Source organism: Gopherus flavomarginatus, chromosome 6 (assembly GCF_025201925.1).
Source record: "Gopherus flavomarginatus isolate rGopFla2 chromosome 6, rGopFla2.mat.asm, whole genome shotgun sequence".
Taxonomy (NCBI): Eukaryota; Metazoa; Chordata; order Testudines; family Testudinidae; genus Gopherus; species Gopherus flavomarginatus.
Window position 1 is genome coordinate 80,620,806 of NC_066622.1, and position 20,985 is coordinate 80,641,790.

The window sequence follows — 20,985 nt, forward strand, 5'->3', positions numbered from 1 at the left end:
TAACCAGATCTCTTTCCCAAAAAAGAGGTTTCTCTTCTCTTTGCTAATAAGATCTTATGGCTTGTGGAAAGGCCACACCTCCACAGTAGAATTTGGCTCAAGACTACATTTCAGTCAAATGAAATCTCTATTTGAAGATGCAGTATTCTCAAGTGAGCTGCATAGTTCAGTCCTTTATACAGCTTTGCAAACCACTTTATATTTTGCATAAGGATGGTAAATGAACTCAGTTTTTTTAATTCATCTTCATTTCAATTTGTGAAAAGAAGGAAGAAAATAATCACTTGTGCTGTTTACACAGGCCATGTCTGGGGCTGGACCTCCAGACTGGGAAAAAACCTATAATACTAATAAAACAGGCTAAACTAGCAGGACACAGATCATATGCTGAGGCTGTCATTAAGCAGCCACGTGTATGACAGCATGACAAACGCAAGAGGCACTCAATCTATGTTATTTAAGGCAACTTCTATTTGCAAGAGAAAACATAAATGTTGAAATACCTTTGTATCTGTTGAGCTAATATCAGTGGGAGTTAACCAGTAAAGACATTTCACTCTTGCAATTATGACTGGGATAGTGCCAGAGTTGTGGATGTTAGCAAGCTACATCCAAATAGACCAGATCCTCATCTGGTGTGGCTCTATTGATTTCTGTGAAACTATTTTACACCAGCTGAGGATCTGGCCTAGAAAGCCAAATCCTAATTATACTAAAGCAAATGTGATTATTGCTCCTTACTTTGGTGAGATCAGCATTTTACCCAAATGGAGAACATTTTTGGAAAAGTGTTATAGTGAAGGACCAGCCTAAAAATTGTCTTATTTTGTAAAATATTGTGAAGCTTTGATTCCCATTACATACCATGTTGTTTGATTACAGTTCTTACTTTTGTGATGTAAGAGATTATCATTAGATCAACATCCTCTTTTTAAAAATAAAACTTTGCCCAAGTTCGTGTTGATATACCACTAGTTGACAAATAATTTAACTACAGCTAATAATCCTACATGTAAACAGAAGATGAATAAACATACTGCAATTTAGAGGAAGTAAAGCATTGCTTACATATCACAGTGCTGAATGTTAGCCATGAACCCAGAAGGAAGAAAATCCAAAATTTTAAAATAAGCAGAGAAGGCAAGAAGGAGAAAAACAAGACAAACAGATCAAATCCAAGATCAATTGGAACATTATTCTGGTAGATGTAGTCAAGCTGGAGCTCATCTCATGCTGACTGGAAAATAAGTGTGGTTGCATGGTTCTAAGTTAAATGTCATAGAGTAAGAGTTTAAAATGTAGTTTAGGAATATTTGTGCAACTTTTCCCACCATACATATTCACTGAATTGTGCTCTAATATATTAAACAGCTGCTGACAGCTTCAGCCTCTTCCTTAGCAAATCACAGAGTTCTTAGGTAAGCTTCCTAGGCTCCATTGTTACCTGGGCATTAAGGAATGGTTGGACTGGCCATGTGCTCTGGAAAATCAATCAGGACCTTATTCATCAACCACAAGACACATACAATGTCCCTAAAGACAGAATGAACCCTCAGGGACTGATCCAAAGACTCATAGAGTCAATAGAAAGACTCCTGCTGCCTTTCATGGGATTTAGATGAGGCCTTAAAAGAGACAAAATCTGGTATGATCTAGTGTCTCTATCAAGAAGCTATTCAGGAATGTTTTCAAGGATCAACCATATCTTTTAGGCATCAGGAAGTCTCCTAGAAGCAGATGGCATGCTGCTTACTGCATCTATGTTTAGCTGACCTTATAAGAAAGGTCCAGAGGAAGCTGCCTGAGCTTTCCTCTTTCCCAGGATTCTGATTATGGCATCCTATTTCTCAAACTAGCTTGACAACAAAACTCATTCAGTTAAATAAGGCATTACAACCTAGCCATGTAAGCAGCTGTTTACTGAGCACATTGACCTGGCTGTGGGGATATATTTTGTGGGAGTGTATGGCAATTGTGAGCATAAAGCTACTAGGAAGTGAACATTACTTTTAAGAGCTGGAAAGTTTCTGTGCCTGCTGTTTTAATTCTAAGAGAATTTGATTACTGAACAAACCCAGCATGCAGAGCGGTTTGTGAGTAATGAGTACTTACATCACTAATTTCTGCTCATCTCTGGTGCAAGCCAGACAAACTAACCCTTCTTAGTCTGACCTGCTTACACAAAACAGGACACTGCTGAGGCAAAGTCATCTCTGAGTCTCTTGGCATCTGTCTCCAAGAGATTTTTATATTGGTTCTGTTTCATTAACACAACTCTTTGCATTTTGCGTACTGAAAGCCCAGATGGCAAGCAGGATTTCTCCATATACTTCAGTGTCAAATGGGTTTGAAAATAAAGCTTTTCTTCTTTTCAGTGACCTCCTCCACAATCTGGGTGAAGCTGAGCTGAATTCAATTGTGAGATTTCTCTTTGTAATTCTCTAGTCTGTATGTGGTAAGAAGTGTGAGACCTTGTGCAGGTGAGAGAAAGTCTTCATTTAATCCTATTTTTAAAAGGACTGCTTTAAAAACACTTTCAGGTACTTTAGTTGTCAAGGATTTTTCCCCACTTTGAACTTGAGTTCAAGGAGTGGGGACCTGCATGATCACTTTTAATCTTAATTACTAGCTTAAATCTGGTACGCTGCCACCAGCCAGAAGTTAGTGCCTGGCACACTTTCTGTTCCCCCAAAACCTTCCCTGGGGAGCCCAAGACCCAAACCCCTTGGGCCTTAAAACAAGGAGAACTTAACCATCCTCCTCCTTTTTCCCCCCAGACTTTCCCCTCCCTGGGTTGCCTTGAGAGGCTTACACAGATCCAAACTCCTTGGATCTTAAAACAAGGAGGAATTAACCATCTCCCCTCCTTTTTCCCCCACCAATCCCTGGTGAGTTCAGGGCCAATTCCCTTGGTTCTTAAAACAAGGAAAAATCAATCAGGTTCTTAAAAAGAAAATGTTTACCTTTTCTTTCTTTAATTAAAAGCTATCTCTGTAAAATCAGGATGGAAAATGCTTTACAGGGTACTCGGATTCATATAGACTAGAGGGACCCGCCCGCCCCAGCCTGAGATTCAAAGTTACAGCAAACAGAGGTAAAAATTCTTCCAGCAAAAACACCATTTACAAGTTGAGGAAACAAACATAAGACTAATCCGCCTTGCCTGGCTATTACTTACTATTTTGAGACATGAAAGACTGATTCAGAAAGATTGGGAAAGCCTGGGTGTATGTCTTGTCCCTCCCAGTCCCGAGAGTGAACAACGAACAAAACAAAAAGCACAAACAAAGACTTCCCTCCACCAAGATTTGAAAGTATCTTGTCCCCCTATTGGTCCTTTGGTCAGGTATCAGCCAGGTTCACTGAGCTTCTTAACCCTTTACAGGTAAAAGAGACATTAACCCTTAACCATCTGTTTATGACATTAGTTTAATTTGCAAAATGCATAATTCAGTGAGTATACTTCCATTGGTTAGGACACAGATTTGAAACCCAGGAGATCTGAGGTCTATTGCCTGCTCTGCCACTCACCTGCTGTGTGACCTTAAGCAAATCTTGTCACTGTTCCATGCCTCAGTTTCCCCACCTGTAAAATAGGAATGATTACATCCTCTTTTGTAAAGGGATTTGAAATTTATGGAGGGGGAAAGTGCTATGCTAGTGAATATCTGAATTTCAGTTATCCCTACAGCTTAGTTAACAAATGAGCAATGTGTCCCCCATGTATTTAATGAATTTGTACTAGCTTGTCAATTAGCCTCTTAGTGCCTGTTGGCATTAATCAATCAGTGGCTTTCTATTTGAAAGGCTGTTAGTTTCAACAGCAGGTTGGCAGAATGGCAACAAAAACTTACTAAAGTTGAATTTTAATCTTTTTAAGAAAGTATAAATACTAAGAATCAGCATTATTCAGTGTCCTCCTCATATCAGTGAAACTGCATTTATACTTCATCTTTGTGATAAGGCTGAGAAGTGATGTGAAACTACACCTAAAAATAGCACTTTGGTTTATCCGACTACTCAGTTGGGTATGTGATAAATATCCATGCCATTTTGGATTACTGGAATTCACTTGTATAAAACTATTGTTCTTGTCATTATTGTGCTACAATACCCCTTGGAAAAATTGACTTTCAGAGATCATAGCCTGTATAATTGTGACTCTTTCTTCCTAGCTTTTATGGGGCTTAATTAGCCCAGAAAAAAATGGAAACTGGGCTTAATCTAAAGCCTCTTAAACTCCATGGGAGTTTTACCATGATTTAATGGGTTTCGAATCAGGTCTGCTATCACTTATATTTTTAAAAAATATTTTGTGAATAAATTAATACTGGGGTGTATTTATATTGGTGGAAAACTTGCAGGACACTATTGGTAGATCCAAATATCCATCGTATATCTTCACTACCACCCTCTTGTTAATCTGAAAAGTTCATGAGTCATGTAAACTATTTGTAATTTTTAAAACAACAAATGTTTCAAGGCTCTTTTCCCATTAAAACAAAATCAATGGCACCACCCCAAAGTGCTGTGCATGTGCAATAGAATGGGGAGAGAATATTTTTTAAATCATGAAAAATACCTGGCTAATGTCCTCTAAAAATATTTAAATCTTTTCTTTTAAAAACAAAACAAAACCCATTACCAAAGATGGTTTAGCTCGGGGGTTCTCAAACTGGGGGTTGGGACCCCTCAGGGGGTCGCAAGGTTATTACACGGAGGGTCACGAGCTGTCAGCCTCCACCCTAAACCATGCTTTGCCTCCAGCATTATAATGGTGTTAAATATATTTAAGTGTTTTTAATTCGTAAGGGGAAGGGGATGTCACACTCGGAGACTTGCTGCGTGAAAGTGGTCACCAGTACAAAAGTTTGAGAACCACTGGCTTAGCTAGTTATCACCTGAATATATTTTTCACAGTAGTTTTCTTATTCTGTGGTGAGATTTCTCTTGCCTGTTTATTTCTTTCCTTTGAAAGGATAAATCCACCAGCCCTTCCTAATAGGTTGAATCCTAGCTCCCAGCACTACAAAGATAGCGGTGCAGAGCTGCACTTGGGACCATGCCCATGTCACTGTGACTGGTAGCCAAAAGCTGTAATGAGCATAAGCTGTGGATTTAATTTGCAGTAACACCAAGCCACCTTTATGCCACTCTGTGCTGAAGACCTCAAGCTCATGAGAAGGTCTCCATTCTGCCCAATGCCTACCCCCACTGGTGTACGGGGTGTTGTAGGTGGTGAGGAGGCATGGACAGAGGGCACTAAGTTAGAGCAGTAACTAACTAAACTGCAACCTACATCAGAGGCTGCAAAGTTCACCAGCTGTCATAGAATACAGGGTTTGCATTGGGGAGTTCCTGCCCCAAGTGCAGGGATAAACTAAGAATCAGGACTTCTGTTCAGAATCTGAGTATAAACAGAACTATAAGTGATTGTTCATTTCAACTGTGGGGTAAAGGTATACATATATTAGCAATGCTGAACTTGAAGAAACAAAAGAATTATAACAATAAAATGAAGGCTTGCCCCTTGGACTGGCAGCCATATCTTGCTGAAAAGACCCAGGGGGCAACCCTTAATACTGGGATATAGTTAGTTGTGAGAGATTAGTCTGTAGTGTATGGAGAAACAGGGTAAGTCCCAATATCCTAAGTACCTGCCATTTTTGAAAATCATATCCAAATTGTTATGTGTATGGCACTGTGTGCATGTACATGGTGTTTTGAAAACAATGAAGAGGTCCTGCTGATGAGCCATTGGTTTGTGCTGTCTAAATATTGACCTAAAGTATTCAAGACCCTTCATAACATTGTTTTGTTCTCAGGAAAGAGCCATCCTCTTGTCTCTATCCTGGGCCTAACTCTGTTTATCTTCTCCATTTCTCTTTCTAGTCAATTTTCTCCTTCTTGTATTTTAAACCTTTTTCTTAGCAGTAGGAGATGGTGCCCGTGATGAGGCGCTCTGTGTCCCTTTCTTTACTTCTCAGGTTTCTTGGAAGGGGCAAGAGACTGGTTATCTACTCCCAATGTAGCTTCCTGCTTCGCTGCCTTATTGTGACAACCTTGCTGACACACCTCTGCTACAGCACTGCGAGTGCTTTAAGCTGGTAGTTGAATGGATTTGTAATGATGCCTATTTCACTTGCCACTGTTAAGGCTATAGCTATATAGATGGGTATTTTTATCTATAGTTATGGGCTCCTTTAATTATGCAGTGTTGAATATCCCTACATGTTGCCAGGGAGCCTTTACCATAGTGCAGCAGGAGTTTTAATTGCCTAAGGCAGACTTATTATCTCTCTCATATCCTCATGACAGCAACACTATGCAGGATGGGCAGACAATTCCCTGCCTGCCATTCTTCTATGGCTCATAAATACTTTAACAAGTTTTAACAAACCCACAGGATTGTTTAAACTGAGGCCTGGTCTACACTACGTGTTTATACCGAATTTAGGAGCGTTAAACCAAATTAACCCTGCATCTGTCCACACAACAAAGCCCTTTATTTCAATATAAAGGGCTCTTAATATCCCACAGGGCACCATTGTGACTGCTCTGGAGAGCCATCTGAACTTATGCACTGGCCAAGTAGACAGGAAAAGCCTCGTGAATTTTTGAATTTCATTTCCTGTTTACCCAGCGCGGATCCCTGATCAGCACGCGTGGCCATGCAGTCCCAAATCCAAAAAGAGCTCCAGCATGGACCATACGGGAGATACTGGATCTGATCGCTGTATGGGGAGACAAATCTGTTCTATCAGAGCTTTGTTCCAGAAGACAAAATACCATAGCATTTGAAAAAATCTCCAAGCTATGATAGACAGAGGCCACAGCAGAGACTCAACACAGTGCTGCATGACAAGCGTAACAGAAAGTCAAAGAATCAAATGGACACTCAGGGAGGGGGGACTGAGGACTTGAGCTATCCCACAGTTCCTGCAGTCTCTGAAAAGCATTTGCATTCTTGGCTGAGCTCCCAATGCCTGAAGGGTCAAAAACATTGTCAGTGATTCAGGGTACATGTCGTCAAGTTACCCTCCCCCAAAGAAAAGGGAAAAAAATTGTTTCTCGCCTCTTTTCAATGTCACCGTATGTCTACTGGATGCTGCTGATAGGCGGGGTGCTGCAGCGCTAACAGCAGCATCCCCTCCCCTCCCCCATGGCACATGGTATGGTACAATATGACTGATAGCCGTCCTCGTCATCATCCCGTGAGTGCTCCTGGCTGGCCTCAGTGAGGTCGGCCGGGGGCGCCAGGGCAAAAATGGGAAAGACTCCTGGTCCTTCCCTTCTTTAAGCTTTGTCTCCTGGAGATTCAGTCCTGGCAGACAGTGCAATAGGGCTGGTAACCGTCCTCATCATAGCAGCTGGAGGCTGAGCTTCTCTCCCCCACCCTACCCCCTTTCATGTCTAATGGAGATTCTGGACTATCATAGCAGTGGGAGGCTGTGCTCCTCTCCCCCCCACCCTTTAATGAGTAATGGAGATATCCTGCCTGCAACATCATAAAAGCTGGAAGCTGCCTCCCCCTCATTTTATCTTACTAAAAAGTCAGTGTTTCTTATTCCTGCATTCTTTATTACTTCATCACACAAATGGGGGGATAACTGCCATGGTAGCAAAGGAGGGGTGTGGGAGGAGGGAAGCATCAGGTGGGGTTGTTGCAAGGGCACCCCCTAGAATGGCATGCAGCTCATCATTTCTGCAGGATATCTGGGGCTCTGACCCGGAGCGGCTGCGCTCTCTGGTTCTCTAATAGACTTGCCCCATATTCTAGGCAGGACTGACTCTATTTTTAGACAAAACATAAATAAGGGAATGACCTGGGGAGTCATTCCCATTTTTGTCCATGCACTCCTGGCCGACCTCAGCGAGGCCAGCCAGGAGCACCCATGACAGCAGCAGACATTACAATATGACTGGTAACCGTCATCACCAATTTCCAAAGCAGCAGACGGTGCAATAGGGCTGGTACCTGTCTCAGCTACCCTGCAAAGGCAAATGAATGGTGGTGTGTAGCACTGCAGTACCGCATCTGTCACAGCATCCAGTACACATACGGTGACAGTGGGGAAAAAAAGCTAAACGGGATCCATGGTTGCCATGCTATGGCGTCTGCCAGGGCACTCCAGGGAAAAAGGGTGCGAAATGATTGTCTGACATTGCTTTCATGGAGGAAGGATTAAGTGATGACATTTAGCCAGAATTACCTGCGACACTGTCCCATCATGCATTGTGATCTCAACCCAGAATTCCAATGGGCGGGGGCTGGGGAGACTGCGGGAACTATGGGATAGCTACCCACAGCGCAACACTCCAGAAATCCACACTAGTCTCAGTACATGGACGCACACCGCCGAATTAATGTGTTTAGTGTGGCTGCGTGCACTCGACTTTATACAATCTGTTTTAAAAAAGTTTCTGTAAAATCGGAATAATCCCATAGTGTAGACATACCCTAAAATAATCTTCCTTGAAACTCAAGAAAATAAAGATATTTACATAGTATGCTGGACTACTGTGTACATTTTTAGAAATGGAGAGAATAAGGAATATTGACCTGTGGCTAGAACAGGGAACTTAAGATTCCTGTGTTCTATTCCCAGTTCTGCCATGATTAACTGTAGCTTTAGAGAGGTGGTAATCTGTCTTTCAGTCTAATAACTAGTTCTCAGGCATCTTGTGGGATTTACTCTTTGGAAAGTGTGCAGAAATCTTGTGTGTGTATATATGTTAAAAAAACAGTATATGTCAAATGGGCATTTCAGACAGCTGTGGTTCACAGTGATTATTTACACTGAGTATACAGGTATTTGTTCTTTTTTTATTGTTCATCTGGTTAACCTACTTTGCCAGTTCACAAAAGTAAACTCTCAAGGCAGCTTTTTCTTTCTATTCTTTATTTTTAGGTTTCAAGGATTGGAGTTTCTAAAGGGGCAGGCCGATTACAGAAATGAAGCAAAGCTTTTGCTCTCATGCCCTGTTCTTTAATACCAGGTATGACACTATACCCTCCTAGATGCTCTTACACTTAACAGCACAGGACTGTTGTTGTTAAACTGCCTCTTACCTTTACACTTAAAGCAGAATTTGTCAAGAAGTTAACCCCCTGTGCTCTAGTGCTTGAATGAAGCCTCTGCAACCCTTTACTAGCTGCTTAAAAAGGGCAGTGCCAGCACAGAGATCTGCCAGCCTTGGTTCACAAGCAAACATAGGCACTGCCTAAGGTATTTAAGATTACTCAAGGTGACTCCACTACTGCAGCAACGGGGCTGGCAGCTGCTCTCTCCATTTATGTAAGAACCATCAGGTAGTCTCCCCTCCATCCCAAAAGGCGCCTAGAACCATAGGGGCTATGAATAAGGCTAAGATTTTTGTCACTGATATTTTTAGTAAAAGTCAGGTCACAGGCAAAATAGAAAAATTCATGGAAGCTGTGACCTATCCGTGACTTCTACTAAAAATATGCATGACAAAACGGGGATCTGCGGGTCCATACACTGCCTGAAACAGTGCGGCTGCGCAGTGGCTAGGAGCTCCAGGGGCCACCAGAGGAAACAGGAGTATACTGCAGGTCCCTGCCCCCTGCAGGCAGCAGGGGAGCCTGCAGCTCCCAACCACCACAGGCTCAGGTCACTGAGGTTGCTGGAAGTCAGATTAAATGACTAAATAATAGTTTTAGCTTTGAATCATAGCAGTAATAATTTGAAAACGTGTTCTGCCATGTTTTAACATTGCTCCAAAGGAGCATGACCACTTAAAATACCTGAGCTGCTCTATTCAAAGTATTTTTTTAGGGAAAGATGGTTACAATCTCTTAATCCTCCTGAAAAGTCCAACAATAGACAGATACAACAGTGTACAGTACAGTGAATGCTGTCAAACCACAGACAAATTGACTGCTTATTAGAGGTGGTCTAAGAAAGATGAAGCAGAATTTTACTACTTACATTTGGGGAACTGCGTAATACAGAGTCTCTTGGACCAGTGCATTAACATCTAGTTGAAAAGTTAATCTATACAGTAACAGTAGATATAAAAGACTTATGTTTTGAGATAAGAAAATGTTATGTCTAGGAATCCTTCTAATTAACCTTCTACATGTATTGTTAATCAGTCATTCAGAAAATAGCTGCACTTAGTCTCTCCTCTCTCTCAAGTTATATTTGGTCACTGACTTCCATAATATAAATTCACCATTCAAAGACAAGTTCCCACTGTGTGAGACTCAAGGCAAGGTAACATCAAATTCTCCGTGACCTTAAATTAACAGAGTGAATTGTTTCACTACATATTCTGGCTCAGATCAGTGCACGTCATCCTGTATAATGTAGCCACTTGTTAGTGTTCCTGCAACCTTAGGGACATTTTCCTCTGATATGGGAAGACTGAACAAGATAAAAACATGTAGGTGGAATTTTAACCAAAAATGTTGCTGAGAATTGTTTATTGAAAACCTGGGGAAACAGTTCTAATCTAGAACAGGCAGAGACTTCTCTACACTACATAAGTAAAGTGTCTCTCTGCTGATGTGGAAGAAAAACACCTACCAAAAAAAAGTGTTTCTGTCTTAATGCCTATTGCCAACAAGTGTGGTGGGGTTTTCATTCGGTGGGAGTGGAGAGGAATTGTCCTTTTCAGTAAGAAGCAAACTGAACAAAGAATATAGGTAAGGTTAAGATTGTGTCACGGATATTTTTAGTACAAGTCAGGGACAGGTCACGTGCTTCTGTGAATTTTTGTTTATTGCCTGTGACCTGTCCCTGACTTGTACTAAAAATATCCGTAACAAAATGGGTAGGGAAAAGGGTCCAGAATGCATCATTGCTGGGGCTCTGGTGTCTCCTACCTCCCACAGCAATGGGACAACTGCAGAGTGCCCAGCTCGGCACTCCAGGGGCCCCCATCGCCTATGGCTCAGAGCTCCAGGATCTCTGGGCCGACTGGGAGCTCTATGGCTGGAAGTCATGGGGGCCCCCTGAAGGGGCGACTCGTGGGAGAATGGAGGGCCTAGTGCCCCTCTAGCAGGGTCAAGTGCCCCCAGCAGCCAGCCCAGACCCAAGCCAGAAGGGAAGAGGTGGGGCCAGAACCTCTTCTCTTCCAGCCACGCGGCCTGCCACAATGTAGCAGCTGACTGCTAGAGCACCTGGCTGCAGCAGCAGGCTGCCCCCAGTCCAGGCTCAGCTTTTGGGGACAGGAGCCAATTCTGAGAGGTCTGGGGCGGGGGGTCCAACTAGCTCAGCTGCTGTTCCAGAAGCCAAGCCCAGGTGGGAGGCTGCCAGGCACTCTCTCAGGCAGCTGCTGTGTTGTACCAGAAAGCATCCGGGAACAGCTCTGGAGCCTGGCTGCCAGGAAGAGCTGGTGCAGCGGGAGGACAGAGCCCGCCCGCCCACCCCCAGTTAATGTGGGATGAGGAGAGCTCAGAGACTCCGGGCTAGGGGCAGTGAGGAGTCACATGGGGAGGACATGTCCTCCCCTTTAGCTGGCGCCCCCTTTGTGTCCCTCCCACGAGTCACCTTTGGCCCCCTTGCACCTGTGACTTCTGTAACCTCCGTGACAAAATCATAGCCTTAGATATAGGCCATTAAACAACCAACTAGGGGCAGTGATAGCTGGTCCCTGACCCATTCTGGACTGAATTTTGCAAGCACAAAGTGAGATGCTCCATGTTCCCATCCTAATTTGTTGAACTATCAAGTGAGCCCGTATCTCAAACCAGGCATTTAATAATAGCCGTGATATCACAGGACTGCCTTGGTACGAGTGCACTGGCTCACATAACAGGAAATGCCTGTTAGATCATTCACAGCAACTAAACACATAGGGTGGATCCACTTTGTGAGAAGAAGGTTGAAATATTAGCCTTATTCACCTCTTTCCCAATCCCTTATCTCTGCTTCTTAGGCGGAGGTTTGTAGGCTAGCAGGTGGGAGAGAGAAGCTATACCAAAGAGGAAGGTTTGGATGAACCATCGACGTTGAACAGAGCTGTCAGTGATGCCTTTGGTCCTGCAGTAAAACAAAGTTAGATTTTATTTAACATACTATATATATATATACTCTCCATAAAAGTGAACTGTGAAATGGATCTAACACGCCACTGATCATATTGATTGATGTTTACAACTCAAAGCACCTTGATGTGAGGAATGTTTAGTAATGAGGCTCAACTTTTACACTCCATTTAACACAGTCCTCTGTACCACTAATGAAGACTTGTTAACCATGATCACTAGACACGTTTGACATATTAACTCAAGTTATCGATACTGTCAATGTTAACATTATGTACAGTCTATATATACTGAAGTGCAAAATAAGCATGGGGATGAGACATTTGGCATTACTAGTATAAAGTAATCATGAAGTAAAGTACAGTATGCTAAGCAAATCCCTACACAATACAGAGTTTATTAATGTATTTTCACTATGGAAAGAGCTTTTCAGTCACAGTGGCAGCCTGGAGAATAGACAGCAAATTAAAGTTACACACAGACTTCCTTTTTTGCTGTCTTATGAAGCAGGAATTTCAGGGGCAGTGATGAGTTAAAAATGTGAACAGATGAGACTTAGCAGCAATAACAAGGATCATGTTTCTTAAACAATGTGAAACTTTTTTCGTATGGAACAGCTGGTTTGCATGTGGAAACATTATTTGCTAAACAGACTAATGGCCTAAAATGCTTGATGTCATGATTTCAGACGACTTTATCAGTTAAAGAAATGAGCTGCACAGTGATGGTTAGCAATCCCAAGAACAGTACATCACAGTGTAGGAACAATACTAACCCAGATACATTAAGATTACACTTGAATAGTTTTCTCAACTCTTTAAATTAATACAGTTTGCAACTTTTGTACTGACTATACATTTCCAAGGTAAATTCAAACAAAATGAACATAAGCAGCACATTTAACACTAATTTAACTTAACCGCTTGAATGTTCATTAAAAGATCTGTGACCTCAACAGGTGCAGGGCTGGCTAACTATTTTGCCATTTCTCCATAGTGCAGAAAGGAGGAAAAAAGATACTACTGATGGCAGCACACCTGCTAGTTAGAAACAAGCCTCCAACCCTCTCCTTCCCTCATCAGGTGCTATTGCTTGGAAATCATAACTTTTACTGGTGAAACCATCAGAAGAATGGCTTCTTCCCGTGCTGCAGCCATTTCCAAGAGCATATGGCGAATAGTATCAAGAGATCTAGCATATGCTTTAAGTCACTGTAGACTAAGACTGGGAGTGCATTTAGATTCATTAAAAAACAATCCTCCAAAATGTAAAACACTAACTTTTTCCTGCCCTTCCTTATATTGGGGAAAAGGTAAGCAGATAATGCCACAAAAGCTCCTGACAAACTGGTCAGGAACTAAGTGAAAAGCTCATTACTGGAGGTATAAAAATAGCTGATGGGCTAGACTGAAGCTCTGATTTAACATGTGTAATACAGGAAGCTTTAACTATACACACTGCGTCAACTTACTTGGTGCTCCCTCTCCGAATTTAAGCTAAAATATCCTAACCCTGTTTATACTGTTGAGCCCTGTCTAGATGAGCAGATAGAAAATGTGTTAGCTAATACAGGTGAACATGTTTTTAGTACCTACTGTAAAGAAAGGCAGTGTTTTTAAAACACACTAGCTCTAGACTCTTGTAGTCTAAACAGGGTTTTAGTGTTCCTGACTTTTTTCTGCATTGACAGTTTTTCAAATACTGCAACTTGCTTATGCAAGAGTACACTCTTGCAAAAAGTGTGTGTATACATAATCTAGGCAAGCAAATACTTTCTACCCTCAATGAGATTTAACTGTTCGATTTCATTTCCTGTCTCCTTAGTAATGTCTACAAGTACTACTGGAAAGTGGATGTTAGTATCATTGGAGTGATATTAACAGCAGCTGCCTGGACAGAGGCTTTTAAGAAACAAGGTGTTAAGTAAGCAGTCTTTATTTCTTCCTATTCATAGTACTTCACATTTTAATAATGCTGCATAAACTTAAGTGCTTCCTGTAGGGTGCAAAACCTAGAAAGGGGTTGTCATACCTACTATGTCTAACATCAGGCATACGCTTTTGTAAATTTGTGCACAATCTGAGGTATTTTTAACAGAGAGAAGTCTGACCTTTCTGTCTTCTAAAACTGGGAAGTTATATAACTGCAAATAGGCATCACTTCATGTTCCCATTTTTAATTAAATCAACTGAGGACAACTCCTCCCCCCTCCCCAATACAAATAATCTGAGGGCCCTATTAAGCAATCATTACATGGACAAAACAAAGCACTATTTACTTTGAAGTTCTGTCTGAATAAGGAGTGCCAAACAGCCTGTGACAAGTGGAAGAAGAGCATGTGTAGGTTTCCAGAACACTGCATGAGACTGTCTTCCCGTTCCCTCTACACATGAGCCAAGATGTAAGCAAGGCTGCAACTTTAAGAGTTGGCAGAAGAGCTACATAATACTTTCAACTGACTTAATTTAAAAAAAAAAATTTCAAAAGTATTGCTGATCAACATGGGGTTTAGAGTAAACATATGAACGATTACTCTGACTGTGGAGCCTTCACAATCTTTTACTCCTGAGCCATATACATCTTCGTTTGAATAGGGCTCGACTTCTGGACACTGACTGATACAAACAGAATTCTTATATTCCAGAATTCCTTTATATACATTTTCTACTTCACAAAAATCCACTAGGTGGCAGCCCAGTCCTGCCAACCCCGCACTCATATTTTTCACAGGATGTATCAGCTCTGATTACAAAGATGCTGAGAAGTTATTTTATAGAATCACAGAAATGTAGGGCTGGAAAGTCCTCAAGTCCTGCCCTACATTATAGATAGAGGGGAATTTAAAAAAAAAAACAAAACCCCACACAACTTACTTGCATAACTTGATACTGTACAATGCTTCAGCTATATGAATTCCCCAGGCAAGCCAAAACCTGGTAAGATAAGATAAGCACAAACATTAGTTTTAATGTTGTTGAAAATTAGGACCACACTGTAACCATAAAGCAAAAGATGAAAAAACGATATTTAAGAAACCGACAAGTTAACTTTCTGCTTTTTCTAGAGGACAACAAATTTTTAATTTAAAGGGCGTATTTGAAAGAGGCAGAGTCTTTTAACTGTACTCTAAGGACAAGCTATGAAGTTCAAGTACAGTGCATCACCTAAAGCACCTGGTGTCAAGGTATGATTCCCCACTCTGAACCTTAGCGTCCAAAAGGTGGGGTACCTGCTTGAACCCCCCTAAACTTAATTACTAGCTTAGAAATGGTAGAGCTGCCACCACCCAAAAATAGTGTTTTGGGGCACTTTCTGGCCCCCAAAGCCCTTGGATCTCAAAACAAAGGGAAATAAACCATTCCTCTCCTTTCTTCCTCCCAGATTCTCCCCTCCCTGGGTAACACTGGGAGATCCCTGTGATTCAACTCCTTGAATCTTAAAACAGAGATGAAATTCACCTCCCCCCCCTTCTCTCCCCCTCCCAGACTCTTCCTGAGAGAGAGACAGTAATCCTAACACAGAGAGAAATCAGGCTTTTCCTCCCCCCTTCTCTCCTTTCTCCCACCAATTCCCTGGTGAGTGCAGACTCCCTCCCCTTGGGTCTCACACAAGAATAAAAAAAACACAATCAGGTTCATAAAAAGAAAAAAACTCTTAATAAGAGAAAAAAAAGTAAAAAATTGTCTCTGTAAAATCAAGATGGAAAATGTTACAGGGTCTTTCAGCTTATAGACACTAGAGTGAATCCTCCCCCCAGCACAAGTACACATTGCAGCAACCAGAGATACAATCCTTCCAGCAAAAATACACATTTGCAAATAAAGAAAACAATCAAAAGACTAAACTGCCTTTCTAACTGGTACTTACTAAATTGAACAGGAGAGGCTGTTTCAGAAAATTGGAGAGTCTGTATACATGTCTGGTCCCTCTCAGAACCCAGAGAGAACAAAGAAAAAACCCAAAAAGCACAAACAAAGGCTTCCCTCCACCGAGATTTGAAAGTATCTTGTCTCCTGATTGGTCCTCTGGTCAGGTGTTCCAGGTTTACTGCTAGTTAACCCCTTACAGGTAAAAGAGACATTAACCCTTAACCATCTGTTTATGACACCTGATATTCATCCAAAACTTTTCATGGTATGTTTGTAAAATAGCAGTTATTGGGTCAAATCCTGTAGTACAGTATCAGGCTCAACTTTCAGTGAAGTCAATACAAGCTTGCCTCACTACAAAATTTAGCCTTGTACTTAGAGGTGCAATCTAAGTACCAGAGAAGTCAAAGTCAACTTTTCATTGGATTTATAATTACTAGAAGTTTTATTAGCTTTAGTTTATAAAAGGATGGTATGAAGAGATTAAATATGCCTAATTTGGCATTTAAGAAAATACTAGCTTTTCGAATGAGTCAAAAGCAGTCAGTCTTCAAAGTAGAGTAATGATGGGGCTATTTGAAGCTTTTAACAAAGCCCTTCTAAAAACAAGTCTCTGAAATCATTTGTCTATATTGATATGCTCTTGTAAATTGCCCTTTTGTATATTGGTGCCCAGGTGCAAGCTTTTCTGAACTTGTAGTATTTGTCCACCACCAATTTTAATGTGTAGCCTTGTTCCAATTCAGAGCTGTGGATACCAATCTTGCATCTGAAGCAACAGCCAAGGTACACTGAGTAACTTTTTTCTAGATACTAAGTATATGGCTACACGTGCAGTTGTACAGCGCTGTGAGTTAAACTCACCTTAGTACAGCTGAGTAGGGAAAGAGTTGCAGTCTGTCCACACTGAATGTGCACTGTCATGGCCACATCTACAGCATTTTCAACTGCATTGGGAGTGGTGCATTATGGGCAGTTATCCCAGCACTCAAGTGGCTGCAATGTGCTTTTCAAATGGGGGTGGGTTGGATGCAGTGTGACAGGGAGTGTGGTGGGGAGGGGGGGAAGACTGGGTTTTTGGAGTGCTGAGCGTGTGTCAGCATGCTGTCTTGTAAGTTCAGACCTCCCCTCACTCACTGAAAGCACACAGCAGCTGTTTCTTTTTTTCCTCACAGACCAGATAAGCAGCCTCTTGCCGAAAGGGACCCCAACCCCCCACACTGCCTCTTTCTTCATGCAAACATTAGCTGTTGGTACTCCAAACGGAGCCCCCCCTGCCTGCTTCTCACTCATTCAAAGCAAACAGTAGTGGTGTTTGTTTTTTGATAAGCAGCCCCCAGAAACTGCACTTTGAAAAGGCACTTCCTCCTCCAGAGTTCACAACAAAACAAGAGAGGACGCTTCAGTTAAAAGGATTATGGGGAGTTTCCGGAGGTCAATCAGTACGTAATAACATTACTTCCCGTTTATACTGGAGCAACAGCGTCTCGGTCAATACGCAACAGCTGTTACTCCTCTCGGGAAGGTGGAGTACCAGCAGTGCTGTAGCCGCGGAGACATAGCACTGTATGTGCCTTGACAGTGTGGATGGGGAGTGAGGTACAGCACTCTGGGAGGTTTTATTATGCTGTAACTGGGAAGTGTAGCCAAAGCCTAAGTGTTCCAAGTTCCTCTGGTGATTGGAAATCACAATGAGATTGAGTCCTGATTCGGTGCATGGTGAAAGGAACAAAAAGTGAAGCTGGAATGTCCTAAACAGTCTAAGGTCCTCTCTACACCCAAGTCATGAGATCTGGCTGCAATAAAGGCTTATCTAAACATAGTTCTTCAGAAAGAACTCTTTCTATCTAGTTGTTCCTGAATAACTCCATGTGTGGACAGTTACTCTGGAATAAAAATGTGTCCACACATAGTTACTCAGGAACAGCTGATTGAAAAAGCTTTCTGAAAAACTCCATATACAGACAAGCTTAAAGGGCATAAAGCCATAAGCGTTCAGTAACCCCAAAAAAACCTTGGTCCTGTCTACACTATAAATTGTAACACCTTTAACAAAGGTCCTTCAATGTAAGCTGAGACTAAGTTGCAGCATTAAGAGGAAAAGGAGGAACTCTGGAAACAGCCTGCAGTGTCTGTACAGCCATTTAGGGATGCTTCCAGGGTAGCAGAAGCATTTGAGAAAAGTTAATAAGAGTCCTTGTAAACTTAACTGTTGCCAAGAATTATTTGATAGACATGTTCTTGTCACCCTAAAGACTGCAAATTCCCAATTCAGCTTCTGGATCTCAGGGACTGGCCTTGACAAGTTTCTCACCTAGCCTTTTACCACTCCTACCTCCACTGAGGTGAAACACACGTCATTAAAATGTAACACACTATCAAGTTAAATTATGGAATCTTAAGTAGGGGGTGGAGATGGGGAAACAAAACAATGTAAGCAGCAAAAACATGAGCTTTCCAAATCAAACTTACCCGTTATATAGCAGTTTGGGGTGCCTGTCCACTAAATATTTAGTAACATGGCCAAGTTGTCCCAGATTCTCGTAGGGTATTGTTGAAGGTAAAAAGACTGTCCACTAAAGAGAAACATACCCTTTAGTAATCCCCAAATTCTTACTTTAAGGAGAAAACATTAAGCTTGAGCCTTTAAATTTGATTCCTCACATCCCTCCTCAAATTTGCTTGCTATTAAACTAGACTCTTATATATGCTGATTTCAAATATGTGTACTACTTTCTCATCTTTGTCCATTTCTCCCCCCATCCTTAACGGGCAGGTTACTAGCCCTCTAAGATGACTGCAACAAAAGAGGTGCTTGCAGGCTGGAGGATCCAAGCAAAACAGGCTTCTGACTGCATTTCTTGTGCTAGTTACACCAGATGTAGGGGCAGAGGAAATGAAAGAGATGAGTGGTAAATGCACCAAATGAAACATTAACAGCCAGGAACTATGCGTGATGTTTGACAGGCAAGATAAATTGTCTGTAGTATGAAAAATTCAAAATCTAACTTGCCAATAAATGCTGATTAGACACTCAGGGTGTGGGAGAAGGGAGGAAAAGCATAATTGCTTTGGCTGGTGACCAGCATGTCAGCACTTGCACAATGTTTGAGTCGTGCATGTGCAATACTTCACCCACCCCAGAAATGTTTTGAGGAGGAACTGGAAGGTAGGGAGATAGGGTCAGAATAGAAGGGAACAGAGAGCAACCATGTGGGGGGAAAGACTGGGGAAGGGTGAGGGTAGGATAGGAAGGTAAAAGATGCAGGTAGGGACTAAAGTTGTGCAGTGATGGGACAGAAGTGAGTTTTTAAATGGATACAGCCAACTTGAAATCTACTAATTTCAAGAAGTGGTTCAAGGGTATTTTCCTGAACCACTCCTGCCGATTTTGGTAATCTTAAGCCTGGGCTACACTAGTGGAGGGGGGGGGGGGGGTCGAACTAAGATACGCAACTTAAACTACGCTATTTGCGTAGCTGAAGTTGAAGTATCTTAGTTTGACTTACCTAGCCGTCCTCACAGCGGCTCCCCTGTCAACTCCGCTTACTCCTCCTGCCGAGGTGGAGTACTGGCATCAATTCGCGGATCAATTTATTGTGTCCAGACCAGACTTCTGATAAATGGATCCCTGATTACATCGAAAGCTACCGCTGATTCGGCGGGTAGCAAAGACATACCCTATCTTTTTAAAATAATTCTCTCATGCTTGTTGCTTTGGGAAAGACTCATATAAACAAAAGTAAGATTACTATTGGTGGCAGCAGGAATTGTCTCATGCAGGACATAAATGGCTGTCAAGTACACAAACTGAACTTTCCCTCTCGTTTTCATAGTAATCTTTGGCTACTGTTTCAACTAAAACCCATGTCCATTTTTAAAGATGAGACTGGTTTAGTCACTGTGCCCATATAATCCTTAGTCTCTTTGGGCTTGTTTACACCAGCACTTTACAACGCTGCTACTTTCTCTATCAGGGGTGTGAAAAAACACACCCCTGAGTGCAGCAAGTTTCAGCGCTGTAAAGCACCAGTGTAGACAGTGTCCCACCACTGGGACATACATAGAGGTGGGGGAATTTTTAAAGAGGGCTGGCAGAGCTCTCTCCCAGCACTCTGTTGTGATTACACAAGCCATGTTAAGCAAGTGCAGTGCTTTAACATTGCAAGTCTAGACTAGCCCTTTGCTGAATGCCACCAAAAGTCCAAAACATAATGGTACTTGCAGTTGTCTCAATGAAACTAACCCACCACCACTTTTTTCATGCAATTTACTGATTGGTCAACTGTAACTTTCGGTCTCTACTCCCATTAAGAAGTGTTTTTTACCAATATACACTTTTGCCTCAGCTTCCACTATGTTTAAATTCAAAAGTACTGGAAACCCATCTCCCCTTCTGCCTATTCAAATTTGCATTATGAGTGTAATGCTTCACTTTCTCCTATATTTAAAGATGGCAAGTGCATCTTCAAACTCCCTGTTGCATCCCCACTCACTTCAGAATTCAGTGAAATTGCCCTTATTTTAAAAAGCTTTGATGGACGTGCTCCTCCTTGGTGCACAAGCTGTGTCTTTCATTCCTCAGTTAGAATGAACCTCTTTTTCTGTACAAAATCTAGCCAGTTGCCTCTCTGCGATTTTATTTTATTTTTTAATTCCAACTGTTGGTAATACGGGTTTAGCTATCCTCCTATTAGAACTGGACAGAAGGCTACTGTACACAAGCCTCCCAGGCTCACTGGTGTTTGACACTATGCCAGTTGAATGTACTCTAAGCATGTTTAGCTCTCAGGGTAGCAGGAGCTGTGTGCGCACAGGAACACTGCAGTGCTAGTATCAGGAGAAGATGCTCTGCTCTTTGCAAGAGTGGCTTTTTTTTTATAGAAATGCAAAAATCCCTACTCCAGAAAAGCCTTGTGTAGGAGATGTACATGAATGGCAGATCTATAGTATCGTTATCACCTTCAGCATCTCCTGGCAAAGTTTGTTTCTGCTGTCACCTCTTAGAGAAGGGGGCGTTATATCACACTTGCATAAACAAACCAGGTGGGGTGGGGGAAAATAGCTACCCCTAAAACTACTGCCCTTATTGTGCTGTTT

At 41.9% G+C, this 20,985-nt stretch overlaps 1 protein-coding gene and 1 long non-coding RNA gene across 3 annotated transcripts in view; both read right to left on the reverse strand.

Moving 5' to 3' along the window:
- Window positions 1–20,985, reverse strand: part of LOC127054338 (uncharacterized) — a 788,041-nt gene that overhangs the window by 494,980 nt on the left and 272,076 nt on the right. The window lies entirely within an intron of this gene.
- TMEM254 (transmembrane protein 254) overlaps window positions 1–20,985 on the reverse strand; it is a 67,863-nt gene that overhangs the window by 46,029 nt on the left and 849 nt on the right. For both annotated transcript variants that reach the window (XM_050960361.1, XM_050960360.1), the window contains exons 2-4: window positions 18,358–18,461; window positions 14,890–14,949; window positions 11,950–12,011 (exon numbers count right to left, since the gene is read on the reverse strand). In XM_050960361.1, coding sequence (XP_050816318.1) covers window positions 11,950–12,011; window positions 14,890–14,949; window positions 18,358–18,461 — 226 coding nt within the window. The remainder of the gene's footprint in view (window positions 1–11,949; window positions 12,012–14,889; window positions 14,950–18,357; window positions 18,462–20,985) is intronic.